General features: G+C 35.2%; 1 protein-coding gene across 2 annotated transcripts in view; it reads left to right on the forward strand.

The window, feature by feature from the left end:
* Nucleotides 1–14932, forward strand: part of LAMA2 (laminin subunit alpha 2) — a gene marked incomplete at its 5' end in the record, with an annotated part of 604254 nt that overhangs the window by 438549 nt on the left and 150773 nt on the right. For both annotated transcript variants that reach the window (XM_079716968.1, XM_079716967.1), the window contains 3 exons: nt 1038–1162; nt 7650–7736; nt 11532–11725. In XM_079716968.1, coding sequence (XP_079573094.1) covers nt 1038–1162; nt 7650–7736; nt 11532–11725 — 406 coding nt within the window. The remainder of the gene's footprint in view (nt 1–1037; nt 1163–7649; nt 7737–11531; nt 11726–14932) is intronic.

Consider the following 14932-nt stretch of genomic DNA (forward strand, 5'->3'; position numbering starts at 1 on the left):
ACCATTCCAAATGTGGTTTTATAAAATCAAGCTAAAATCCAACTCTAAATTCCTTCTATTTCTTCCTTTTTCTCAACTCCTAAAGTCAACTGTCCCATTTCCACTAAGTTACACATTTCTTATTTGCCATGTTTTTTATTTGCCTTTTTAAAAAATTTTTCCAAAAGTGGAAATAAATTCTTATAGGTTAGAATGTTATTTTACCTGTTCCCTCATTTGATTCCTCCCGGTGCCTTTCTCAGTACCTGGCTTGCAGCTCTTCCTAAGTCCTTATTGCATGAATAATTGCTAAATATATTGTTAAATAAAATTCCACTTTGTGAGAATTTTAATTTCAAAACTGTTTACACAATATTCTGAAACTGTTCTCATTTTCTCATGGAAGTGTCTTAAAGCGTATTACCCAAGTGCCTCTTACTATGCAAACATAAAAAGAAAATATTGACTTGAGATCCCTGGTTTTAGGTTGGGTACTCTCTATCTATAAAGAATGATCAACATTTGGCAAGAATTAGGTGAATAACATTCTTAATGTGGTAACTAGGCTGACTTTTTTTTTTTTTTTTTTTTTTTTTTTGCTATTTCTGCCTCTTAAAATATTTATGTTTTCCACCTTGGTTTGGTTTCAAAAAGCCCACTGATGGGTATGCACCAAGGGCCCAGGATTTTTAGCACTTTTTTAACAACTTGTAGAGCAGAAATGTAAATAGCCAGATGATACAATAAATTTTAGAAACTTATGAAGTCTATTCCCCAGATTAGAGTAAGAGAAAAATTAATGCAGAGATTGATGTAGGGAAAAGAGAAGAGAAACTCTTGTCAGTATAGCTACAACAGCCCAGTATTCATTTCTCAAATCAAAGAGCTTCTTTAAAAATATGTATCAATATGTTTAAGAACTGAGTTCTCTCTCAGTGATATGTGTGTGCACATGCGCATGTGTGTTCACAGGAGCACACAAACTCACAGGTGGGGAGCTGTATGATAAATTACATTCTTTCATTAATTTAAAAACAAACATCCCTCTTCCTTTACAGAATTGTCAACATCACACTGCTGGTGACTTCTGTGAACAATGTGTTCTTGGATATTATGGCATTGTCAAGGGATTGCCAGATGACTGTCAGCAATGTGCTTGCCCTCTGATTTCTTCCAGCAACAAGTAAGATTGCAAAATATTACCATGTTTCCCAATCAGTAACACCATCTGTGTAGCACATGGGCTTTCTATGATTTGGCTATTCTTTTCATGTAGACAAAAATCTCAATTTAAGATAGAGTTTTTTTTTTTTTTTTTTTTTTTTGCATTACGTGGGCTTCTCACTGCTGTGGCCTCTCCCGTTGCGGAGCACAGGCTCTGGACGCGCAGGCCCAGCAGCCATGGCTCACGGGCCTAGCCGCTCCGCGGCATGTGGGATCTTCCCAGACCGGGGCACGAACCCGTGTCCCCTGCATCGGCAGGCGGACTCTCAACCACTGCGCCACCAGGGAAGCCCAAGATAGAGTTTTTAAACAATATAAAAACATGACAAAAGTGAGCACATAGTACTCTATAGTTCATTTTTCCTTTAAAACTCTGTCCCAAGTAAATAATGCTTATTAATTAAAATGTAAATACCAATACTAACTTATATTTATGAAATAAATAATATATGTACAAATGTGCATAATTTTATAAATTTTTAGAAAGGTCTAGTGTTTGCATATAGTTCTGCCATAAATTCAGCTATGAAGGATTGTTTGATGCATATTATATAAATTTTGTAGCTTTTCCATTCATTTTATGTGTTTAATTCATGATTGGTAAAGAATTATCAAGGAAATAATTAAAAAATAATGTTGTTAAAGAAGGGTGACTTATTGTTATACTCCAGAGTAAGTCAGTATCTCCCAGAATCACAACCCCCTCTCTGTTAAGATAGTCTGAGCTTGGTACCATGGAAACACAGCCATAAGGGGAAACAAACGCTGGCATATTTTATTTTAGTGCTGTCAGAACATTCTGCACTGTTTATGTTTTGATGAAAACCCCTAGGTGTTTTCACTTACCTTTTTGCTAAGGCTATCTATACTTTCTGCTAAGTGATTTATAGACATCAATCTCTACATTGTAGGGCATTTATTTCTCTAAGAACTTGCTTTTGAAAAGAATGTAGGGCACTTTGTTCAGAATTAGAATCCTGGACACCTTATCTTGAGTGTATAAGAAACACGAAGCAACTCAGATGAAGAATTATTTCCACCTATACTCACTAAGTTTCTTTTTCCATCTCTGGCTTTGTTTACATTTTGAAAACATTTTCACGTAATTGTCTCCCATTCCTCTGTAAGCACCTCTTTTTGGTTGAACAGAGTCACAAGTTTTGCATAGGGTCTCAAATGTACATTTTTAGGTAAGTGATGTATTGATGAGGATAAAATACATGATCTTATTGTTCATCCAAGCACCAAGTGGTAGGTGTATGAAAAATATCATTTTCCTTTCCCTAATCTACCTCTGATGACCAGATTTTGAACAAGAGAATGCTGTTCATTGTTTATTAAAATGTAAATGATCTGGATTAGAAAAATTCAATAATTAATTGATAATTTCCTGTTGGGCGGACTATAGCAAAAGCTCCAGGAGATATAAAAAAGAAGCATAACATCTCTTGGAGAGGCTCACAGTAAAATGGGTGTCTTCAGAGGGGTCAACTGAGATATAAAGATAATTCAGAGGCACAAAGTACCACAGTTGACTGTGGAAACTTAAAGAACATATTTAAAGAAGTAGGAGTATTTATAATAAATTTTAAATGTATTTAAATTATTAAATTTACAGTGGATTGAAGGGTTTTTACTGGTGGAGACAGTAGAAAATTTAAGGAGCAAAAGCTTAGCAGCAGAAAATACAAATCATGTTTAAGAACTGTTAAGAGTTTGAAGCATGGGTTCAAATAGAATTTCATAATTACAGAAGAAAATGAATGAGAGAATGGAGACCATAGTGTAGAAATCCGTGAATACCAGTCTAAGAAATTGCTATTTAATTTCTATGTAATGAGGAAACACTACAAATTTTTATTAAAAAAATGATTAATGTGATGAGAGCCACACTTTAGGAAGACTATTATGATAGAATTGAGTATAATGAAATGAAACAGGAAAATAAGAAAAGCAAAGAGACTGATTAAAAAGCTATTGCACTAGCTTAGGCAAAAGATAATTAGAACCTGAAAGTAGGTAATAGCAACAAGAATAGAGACAAGGAGATGGATGTGAGAAAATTGTTGAATGCAGCTCTACAGGGTTGATAACTAATTAGATACGACAGGTTTAAGCAAAGCAGGATTTGAAGCCAGGGATTTGTAGCCAGGTTGAGCCCCAAAATGGTGGGGTCATTAACTGAAATAGAAACCAGGAGAGAGCTGCTATAGAAGAAAGACAATTTATGTTTCAAATAAGTTAAATTGATATGAAAGGTCTATCTGAATGGAAATATGCAAATAGCCACAAGAAATCAAAACCTGAAAATTGGGAGGGCAGATGAAGGAAGAGATATGTTAATAAATGAATTATAGATAAGATTCCCCAGGGTCATGTTACTCAAGGGGAGCACATGGAAAGAAGAAAAGACAAGACTATGTACATTAGAGAAGTCAGAAGAGAAAGAAGAGCCAAGACAAGAGCTGTGAGGGAGGCAACGGAACTGAGGCCACACTGCCACTGACACAGTGAGAGAAAAGAGCAGCAGCGAATGAGCATTGGATGCTGCTCTCCCAAGGGAGACTAAGTACATACAGTGGCAATTAACTGTGCAGGTCCTTGATGGATTTTGGCAATCAAGAGTGGAAGCAGACATTAGGTTACATGGGTGTGATTGTACAGCTCTAAGAAATTTGAAGAAGGGAAAGAAATAGTACTACCTTGATTGATTGGCAGGATCAACAAAAAAGTGTTTTCATTATTTGTTTCATTTTTTGTTTTATATGATTTATGTAATTTAAGTATATTTTTATACAAAGGACACTGTAAGAATCAAGTATGAAATCACAGTGGCTAGTTCAATGGCTTTCAAACTTTATTGATTGCAACCACTGTAAGAAAACCTTTTTTTAATCATAAGCTAGAACACAAAAAATGTGTGTGTGGATATCTAGCTAGCTAGCTAGCTAGCTATACATATATAATATATACTGTAACTTTTATTCAATTTTATTTTCTTGCATTATTAAAAGAAACTGTAGTCAAAACCCACTAAAGTGATTTCATGACCCCCTAGTCATCACATAAAGTTTGGAACATTCATTAACAAAGTAAAGACCTATGTATGATGAGAAGAGAAACACTTCTCCCTGAGATAAGAAAAAAAGGTTCTGAAACATAGATGGAGGAGGCTGAGATATCCCTCTTCATAGATGGAGGATGGTGAGTAAGTGATTACTAACTCACCCACATATTAGTTCAAGTCTCCAGTATCTCTTACCAAAACAAATACAATAAACTTTTAACCATTGTGACAGTATAGCATTGCTCACATACCCTCAAGGGTTTTCCACTGCCTACCAAGGAAAGCTCAGATATTTTAGCAGAGTATTAGATACCTTCTGCAATCTGACCCCTCTTTCCAGGCTCAATGCCCTCTCCTCCCTTCTACAATGAGGCCAAGTTTGAGTTTCTTGGAGTTTTTCTTCTCCAAATGTGTTCAGCAGTTTTTGCCAGACAAAGAAAAAGCTGCATGTTTCACATATGGATGTAATCTAAAAACGAACAAACTCATGGAAACAGTGTACAATGGTAGTTGCCAGGGAGCAGGGAATGGGAGAAATTGGGAGAGGGTGGTAAAATTGTGCAAACTTTCAGTTATAAAATGAATAAGGTCTAAGGATCTAATATATAACATAGTGACCACAGTTGATAATACATTATTGTATAATGGATACTTACTAGGAGAGTAGAACTTGTGAATTCTCACACAAAAAATGGTAAATATATGAAGTGATAGATGTGTTAATTATCTCGATGGTGGGAATGCTTTCACACCATACACGTATATCAAATCATCACGTGTACACTTTAAATATATTACAATTTTATTTGCCAGTTATACTTTAATAAAGCTGAAAAAACACAAATAGATATATAATGTAATATCAGATAGTGAAAGTGCCACCAGGAAAAAATAGAGCAGCCTCAGTGAATTTGGAGTGAGTGGGGTACCCTTTTAGTTAGGGTGCTTGATGAAGATCTTCACAAACAAACAGGTGAGTCTTGTTCAGAGCCTTGAATGAGGTAATGGAGAGAGTCACCTGACTATCTGGAGGAAAAGCAGCTCAGCCAGAGGAAAAAGTAAGTGCACTGGCCTGGAGACAGGCCACACATAGTAGACAGCAAGGATCCAGGGCAGCTGGAGCAGAGCGAATGGGGACAGGGGAAGGGTGACAGGAGGTGGAGTTAGGGAAGCTCCAGTGAGTAACTAAATGTCCTGAAGGCTAAAAATCTGCCAATGGCAAGAGGTGGCTTAGAACAGGATAATGCAATGAATTAATTGTGGTAACACCAGCAGCATTTGCAGATAGAATACCTGTGGAATGTGAGAGAAAGGAGACAAAGGTGACTCTGTGGTTTATGACAGAGCAAATGGAAGCAAAGTAAGCAAAGTATGGCCATTGACAGAGACAGGGAAAATGATAGAATGGTTAGCGGTATTTTTTGGAGGACGAGAGCTCAGCTTTAGATCTGTTAGGATAGATGCAATATTTAGAGCCTTTTAATACTGAATGAGATCATTTAGGGGAGAAAGGACAGGACAGGATAGGAGAGTCCTGAAGGCTGAACTGTGAAGCATATTAAGAGGTCAAGGACATGATGTAGATCCAGCAAAAGAGACTGAAAAGGAACAAGCAGTGAACTGGGATAGGGGGGTGGGATCCCGGAAGCCAATTCATTTCAGTAGACTCCACAGGGGATGACACAGAGTAGCAGACTGTAAATCTCAGAAATTCTGTTGAAGCAACCTTGGAATTAACAAATCTAAGGGAATGTAAAAGATGGCCTACAAGAGGAAAAACAGTCGGATTTCTGAGTGGTCCTGCAGACAGTATGAAAATTTAGAGGAGATGCGGGACTTGGGAGCATAAAGAATAAACTCTAACCTCAAGTAAGGTATAATTCCTACTTCCTCTTTCATAAGTCCTTGTATATGATGTAAGGAAAAAGTTTAGTCCACCATAATGTCATAATTCAAAAAAGTTAATATCTACTATCCAAGCAGAATTATAACATTCCTGCATAGTAATTGAGACAGATATGTTACTATAAAGGAATATAATTTAATTATGTTGGCTCTGTAGAATTTCCCTTGAATGTCTAAAAATCTGTTTCCAAGTGCCTATATATGTATATGAGTTTGTGTGTGCATGTGTATGTGTGTGTGTGCAAATGAACTCAGCATCAAGCTGAGTTAAAAGAGCTAGAAGCTTACAAGAATGTGTCAATTATGTATTTGTGGGTCTATTTTTGTGAAGACAAAAAAAGTAATTTGTTGAATAATGAGGTTGTGAGTAGTTGATCAATTTGTTCACATATTTTGCAAAGGTTAGAGTTTATTACTCATTCATGTACTATTGATTTAATGCATTAGACAGACAATTGAAATAGTGTCCTAATGGCACCTGCCCAATAGGAGGTGCAGCTCTGGTCTATATACTTTATTGCTTTTTCAACATCAACTTCTTTTGCAGACCAACAAAAAGACCAACAAAAAGACCATTTTGCAACAAATATATGTGTCTTTTCTTCCTAAATTTCCAGTGCACCATGCATTTTGTCCAGTGGGAATGAAGCACTACTTGTATTTGAGAGAAGTTTGTAACAACACAAAACTACGTTTTAGCATAGTTTAGTTTTCAAGTCTTGTCTAGTATTTCTTTTGTGGGGTAAGGTGATCAAGAATCCTGGAGCAAGGCTGACTGGCCGTGGTCTGTCAGTGTTGTAGTGAAAACAGGGCATGTTATATGAAACCTACTTACTAGAAGAGATTATAAAATTGTCAGAAAAGCTTATTCATTTTCATGCAGAAAGATTTCCATTCTTCTTTCCTCACACTAGATCACATTATTTTGTGTTTAAAGTAAAATGTAGCTTGAAATCTGTATATAAATTAGAAAAGGCACTCTTATTTTAAGTGAAACATTTATTCACACGTCATGCATTGAAATGCCAGTGGCAATTTGGGCTTTTTAGAAAAAAAAATTATATAGCTTTGATGTCCCCATTTTTTTAACACAAAAGATATTCAATAATACTTATTCTACTATCTGACAAATATGCAGGAATTCTCATCATGTTTTTCTTTTGATTCATGAAAAATAGTACACTTTTTCTGGGTGTTTAATATTTTCCTGGTTGTCACATAATTATTAAAATTTCAAAGTTTTAACATGGTCGGTGAGATGCATTGTTAATTCATCAAAAAAACAGCCATCTTTATTTGCTGACTATTATTAGTAGTACTTAGTTGTGATAGCCTACCCTTGAATAGAAACTTATAAATATGTCATTTCTAACCATCAAAAAACAGTTCCAATCATCTAGTTAATAGATAGAATTGCTTAAATTTATAAAATAAATAAGTCAAAAGATTTTGCAATCTTTCTTTTCTGATTCAGTTTCAGCCCTTCTTGTGTCACGGAAGGCCTGGATGATTACCGCTGCACAGCTTGCCCACGAGAATATGAAGGCCAGTACTGCGAACGGTAGGAACAGTCATGATACATGGAGAGCAATGATGCATAGAGATCATATAGTAAAAGATCATAGTAGAAGAGTATTCATTATTTTTGTGTCATTATTTTCATATTCTCTAGTAGCTTATATGCTTTCAAAAGTATTTTTATATCTTTAGACTTTATCCAAAGAAAGTTGTTTACTTCCATCTATTTAGACTTTTTCTAAGATTCCAAATTATTTCACAATTATCTAATTTATATTTTAGCATATATATATGTATATACTCCAACATAGATTAGAGAGGGAGAGAGAGACAGAGGGAGGGAGCATTTTACAAGAACAAATAAATCAATTTCCAAAAGCTTATCTGTAGTTAACCGTAATAAAAAGCTGGCCACACATAATTCTCATTTTAATTCACTGGGAATTGTTGGCTAGCACTAACTGCATTCACATCACTGTTCTGAGCACTCTGGCACTACATCAGCAAGTATACACATAATTCAGAATATAAATGGTATCAGGAATTCTTAATTAAAACCACCAAACATTAAAGTGTTATTTGGTTCTCCTTTTCAACACGCAAACAATAGTATTTAAGTGCCTCCTCTCACCATATTTTTTACAAATTCTGATAATGCATGTATGTAGTTATTAAATTGAATGCTAACATGTAATACAAATGGTAAGTTAAGAAACAGAGTTCTAGACTGACTGTCTAGGAAGGTTGAAATTTATATTTTTCTGGATACATATTTTCTATAAGATCAGTATCTTGGATACTCAAGCTTATCACCACTATTTTTAGTAGGTTTTTATTTTTTCTAAGGTAATGGAGAGCAACTGATATTAACTATTAACATTAAGCACACATGATAATTTTAGTTTAATTGATAACAGTGTAAAGTTCTATAAAGACCCATGGACATAGCTGAGCTCCACAAACTTTGCTGGGTCTCATTTTTATCTTTTATATCAGAATAGCTGTTACTCTACCTACTTTCCTCTGACATTATAAAGATCAGGTAAATAGAGGATACCCTGCCTGAGTACCTACATAGAGGTCTCCTCTCCCATAGGAGAGTCAAAAAAGCCTGAGAATTTACCCCCCACGCCTTCCTCCAGTGGCCCAGATCTAATGACTCGCTAGTGTGGGAGTACAAAAGTCCAGCTCCTTTGCCCGAAAGCTGAAAAAATCTTGAGATGCTATTTATGCTCCAGAGATTTCCATGGACTTAGGCTAAGACTGGGACTTCACCTGGAATCACACCATTGCCTGGATTCTTTCTTTTCCATTTCCTGCTTCACCCACTCCTTTGCTGGATTCTTCTAGGAGCACTTCCTTAAATTACGAATCTCTTTGCAAATATAAACTAATATTAATTTTATCATCATCAATTTAAGAATCGTCTTTTAATATAACCAGCAATGGTTGTGTTAATAATGGAAATAAATAGGTAACAATAATTAAACACGTTTTATAAATTCCAATTCTGTTTCTTTAAGTTTGCAAAATATATTTCTAAATAATTCCGTATGTGGTAACTTTAAACACAATATCCACTACTTGCATATATATATAAAACAGTACATTCACAATTTCCATGCCAACAGAGATTTGTAACAATTAGGTAACTAAAAGCAGTATGAAATCCAAAAACATTTCCATTTGTTGTGGAGATACATGCATCATTTGAATATGTATATTTTAATGTCAGCCAGCGTGCTTTAGTGTTCATGCTTAGGCTAATATTCATTTCATGCCCTTATAAACACCAGTAGGATGATGACTAAAACATCCCTGGATGCCAAGGGGATTATCTGCCATAATTTATGAAAAAATGTTTGATACTATAGCTACATTTGTAAATTGGAGTTTCCACTATCTATAAAAGCGTGTATATAGAAAAGACTGGAAGGGTACACTGAAATGACAATTATTGTCATAAGGCAGAGTGATTATAGAAAAATTACTTTTTTAACATCCATAAATGTTTAATCAATAAGAGGTGACAGTTTATATAGCATAGAGATGAGCAGGGTCATACACTATCAAATGGGGATGGCCTGAATTGTTTTTGCAGTTCTCAAATGTTGTTACAGCTCCACATTAATCATCTCTAACATATGAATGATCAGGTTATATTTCCCTGAAAAATTGCTTTTATTCAGCTAAATTAATCCAAAGGTCTTGCTTAAATTTTTATTGTAACCTTCCAAATAAATTTGTTTCACTTCTGAGAGCTTCTTAAATCACTTAAATCACCTTATGACCTGCCCAAACTCATCAGCTCAGGTCTAAAACTGCTTAAATGTCTTGAGTGTCGCTGTATTGTACAAACCCCTACCCATGCTTTGTCTTCATTACTCTTGTAAAACTCTTTGAACATTTAATCATTCTGAACCTGCTTAGAATTGAATTCTTTCACCTGAAAATGTTAAGAAACAATTTAAGTGGGCTTATTTAAATGATACTTTTATTGATCATTTGTAATAGTACATTGGAAATAAAATATTAAAACCATAAATGTATAAAAACCTAACGTTACAGATAATTTTCTTCTTGCTTTGCTTTTTCTAACCAGCATGGGATGAACTAACTTTCACAGTCAGCCTGCAAATTTCTACAATCCCAGGACACTAAAGATGGTCCAGGATTATTTGGCTAGTGTTTACAACTTTTGACTTCAATTTCCTATGGTCTCTCAGCTTCCTCCCATATTTTCCTCTTGAACAAAAATTCTTACTGTTGATTATATTTAGGCTGACTATGCGTATAATTTATTTTCCAATCCAGGATACTCTAGGGAAAGACAGAATATGTTTTTAATACTTAAGCCAGGACAACCGGCAAACTGGGACCATTCTGGGTAAACCAGAGCATATGGTTTTGCCAGCATCTTGTAAAGTTATCAGACTTCCAGTAACATAACCGACAGTGGTATATACTTAGATGAATGGTTGCACAGACGGGTAGAAGAGAGTGGATGGCAGTTTGGCTTTATCCAGTTGGATTTCCTTTCTAATTTCTCAAGTCGGTGTTACATATTTTATTTGCATAACATTACCCCACTTCCAGAGATACACATTGAAAAATCCATCTTGAGGAAGATGTGGTAGAAAGGAAAGACCAGTTGAATTAAATAGAAAATGTAGTAGTTTATCGCCACTTGCTTCTTTTTGCTCATTAGTAAAATTAATGGGTTGAATTCCTTGGTCATTTTGATCTCTAAAATGCGTGCATCTAGGAAAGCCCAGGAGTAAATAGAAAATTTCATTCATTTCTAATTTAAAAATGAAACCTTCAAAAAAAAGTTTATGATCTAGAGCAGTAGTGGACAGAGTATGGACCACAAAATTTGGCCCATTGCCTAATCCTATATGGCACTCAAGCAGGGAATGGCGGTTATGGGCAAACTTTGATGACAGAGAGCACTAAATTTGAGCCCTAATTAAGTAAATTTGAGCCCTAGTTAAGTAAATTTGATACCTCAACAAGAATCCCATTCTTCTCATTATTAGTTTGGTTTTCCATTCATAGATTATTATTATAAAACAATTTATATTCTATTATTATGTTTTGGATTCCATCAACCAACAGTGTTTGAAAATTTCTTTCACTGCACGAGTTTGATTTTGCCTCTTGACCTGCAAAGCTTAAAATATTTACTGTCTGGTTCTTTACTGGAAAAGTTTGCTAATCCCTGATCTATTGACTTTTGGTATCAATTTTGTTTCATTCAAACAATACACACACACACAACAATTTCGAGACATGACTTACTATTAATCTCCTTTGCTTTGTCACTGTTTAAATTCAGGTGTGCCCCTGGCTATACCGGCAGCCCAAGCAGCCCCGGAGGCTCCTGCCAAGAATGTGAGTGTGACCCCTATGGCTCACTGCCTGTCCCCTGTGACCCTGTCACAGGGACCTGCACGTGCCGACCCGGAGCCACGGGGCAGAAGTGTGACGGCTGCAAACACTGGCATGCGCGCGAGGGCATGGAGTGTGTTTGTACGTATACTAACTTAGCTATTAGTTCTGGGGGCCTTGGTTCCATTTCTATCTCATTTCCAATGAGAAAGACTGACTTTTTTTTTCTTATTCTGCAATAGCTAGTGCTACTCTTCATTCTCTCTGACACTATCTATCCACCTTCTTCTGTTTGCCTGCTGTTTTTGTCTCCATCCCGCTGAGCCAAGAACAGCTGAGAAAATCCTCAGCATGCTTTAGTCAGTTCATTGAAGACCTACAGCAAAGCTCCCGGAGGCAGATTTTATTTTATTTTGCCCATCTCAGAGTTTGCTGTTTTACCTAAAGCTGACATTGCCTTTGTGACAGATTAAAGGTCTGGGTTTATTAAACTTTTTTAGAATCCTCCTGAATTTGTAATCAGCTGGACAGACACTGTAAGGCTTGAATTACAGCTGACTTTTCTTTTCCAAGTTTTTACAGAAATCCATGGGCATCCTTCTTCATAACTTTCTCTTGCCCTACAGAACCTGGAAGCAGTGACAATGAACTCAAGTGTTTTTACTCATATGTTTTGTTTTGTTTTAATAACTGCTTCTAGATTCAGTAATGCCATACTGAACATACATCGAATATCAGTAGTTAAATAGAAGTCTTGGATCTTATATAAATTCTAATCTAAAACAGTTATTTATAAATTTAGAGAGGACAGTTATATTATGGTATTCTTTTCCTTGAGGGAATTTACATTAGTGGTCTTAATTCTTTCTAACAAATAGAAACGGAAATTATTTAAGTATCTTTTATTTCAATATTTATTTATTTTAATGTATTTACACATGCCAGTATTTCTGGTTTTAACACCTTATGTGTGTCTAAAGCTTAACATTTTAACTAGAATTTTTGTTTGTGCTCTAGTTTGATGAGTTACCTCAAAAACTAAGGCTGGCTTTTTAGATATGCCAAAAGGTAAAGACTGGGTATGTTTGGGAATATAACTTTTTAAACTTTTTTTCTATGTATTTCAACAATCTTTGATGAAAGTGTATTGCATTTAAAATAAAAATAAGTGTCAAGGTTGATGGGAGGGGAGAGATGAAGTGTAATATGTAATATACATTTACGTTATCGTATTCAGTTATTGGTATATACGTATTCACTCTTCTCAAGTAAAATGGCATATTTTAATGATAATTGAAATGGACTTCCAATGTAATCCAACTAGTTTTAATATTATTATTAAAACTAAATTATTAATATGGAAATATTTAACTAAATAATATATAGATATTCCTAATCTAACGGACCTTGAACTTTAAAGTAATTAATTTTCTAGAGGTGAGATCAGAAAATTCTGATCTCTTTTTCTATGAGTTTGTTGGTTTCTTGCCTTTCTATCCTGTTCCATTAATCTATATGTGTATTTTTATGCCAGTACCATACTGTTTTGGTAACTGTAGCTTTGTAGTAGAGTCTGAAGTCAGGGAGCATGATTCCTCCAGCTCTGCTCTTCTTTCTCAAGATTGTTTTGGCTCTTTCATGTATTTTGTTTTTCCATACAAATTTTAGAATCATTTGTTATAGTTCTGTGGAAAATGCCATTGTATTTTGATAGAGAATGCATCAAATCTGTAGATTGCTTTAGGTAGTATGGTCATTTAAACAATACTTACTCTTCCAATCCATAAGCACGGTATATCCTTCCATTTGTTTGTGTTGTCTTCAATTTCTTTAACCAGTGTCTTACAGTTTTACAAGTATAGGTCTTTTACCTCCTTAGTTAGATTTATACCTAGGTATTTTATTCTTTTTGATGCAATTGTAAGTGGGATTGTTTTCTTAATTTCTCTTTCTGATAGTTTGTTGTTAGTGTATAAAAATACAATAGATTTCTGTATATTAATTTTGTGTCCTGCCAATTTACTGAATTCAATGATGAGTTCAAATAGTTTTTGGGCAGTGCCTTTAGGGTTTTCTATATATAGCATCATGTCATCTGCAAACAGTGACAGTTTTACTTCTTCTTTTCCTTCTATCTTTCTATATCCTTAAGCTAACTTAGAGCAAGAAACCAAAGAATGGATTGACCCAGCACATTTGATCTGCAGGGCCTGTTTTGTCACGTGTGCCTATAGTAGAATTTTATAATGCCCATGAGTGGGAGTGGATGAAAGTAGCCTGGTTCTGGCAAGAGAATATTTATGTAGTAAGAGAAATGTCTTCAGAGAAAAGCTTCTTTGGAGCCTGGAGCGTGTATTGTACAGTTAATTCTTCTCTCTTTGGTTCATTCTCTAGAAAACACAGTTTAATTTGGCCTACATCATGGATATGTATATCCCCAAAAAAATGTAGGATAAATGATGTAGGCGTGATCATTGCAGTATCTCAGGTGAGCTGCATATTGGTGGAAGGAGTCTCCCTGTATAGTTAGTTTATTCTCTTAATTTATTTAACAAATAATTTTTAATTGTGCTGTAGAGGACACAGAGAAAATGCAGAAAGCATGAAAGAACTTTTCGTGACCACCTACATTTCTAAAAGAAACTAATAGCTGCCACGGACAATTGCCAGAGAGCAAGCTAGGGTTTTATTGGATCTAAAATAGTGAATTTCTTGCAGGACACAGGCTTTTTATACATGGGCATTCCATTACTGTCATGAATAATTTACACAAATAGTCTGTGCCCTTAGTAGGAAATATTTAGATACAAGAGTCTCTCATAGTTAGCCAAATTCAACCCACCAACATTATCAACCACGCCAAGCCAACTCAGTGCCTGGGCACACCTGACCAACGTATCTGCTTTCAATCCCAGGCATCCCCTACAGCCCCTTCCGCCACACAGGATTCATCACAGTAGTAATTCTTTAAAGGCTCGCCCATGTTGAGAGCCTTCCATTTGTCAGAAATGATGTTAAGCACTTTATATGCTGTTCTTTTAATTCTTGCCACATCTCCATACATTATTATGTCCACAGTGTGATTTAAAAAAAAAAATCCTGAAATCAACTATACCCCAACAAAAAATTTTACATTTTAAATAAATAAAACTGAATTTAGGTGATTTCATTCACGTTTCCAAGGTTCACCCTGACTTTTCAACAGAGTTGTGATTGAACCTAGATCTGTCTTGAAAATCTTACTTTCTTAACCTCTATGCTGACTGTTAATGCAAGACACAAAAAGCAAACATGGTTTTCCCAATATATTCAACATTAATTATTTCAGTTCTTAGTTCATTTACTTCT

This window comes from Hyperoodon ampullatus (genome assembly GCF_949752795.1).
Source record: "Hyperoodon ampullatus genome assembly, chromosome: 12".
In the NCBI taxonomy this organism is placed as follows: Eukaryota; Metazoa; Chordata; class Mammalia; order Artiodactyla; family Ziphiidae; genus Hyperoodon; species Hyperoodon ampullatus.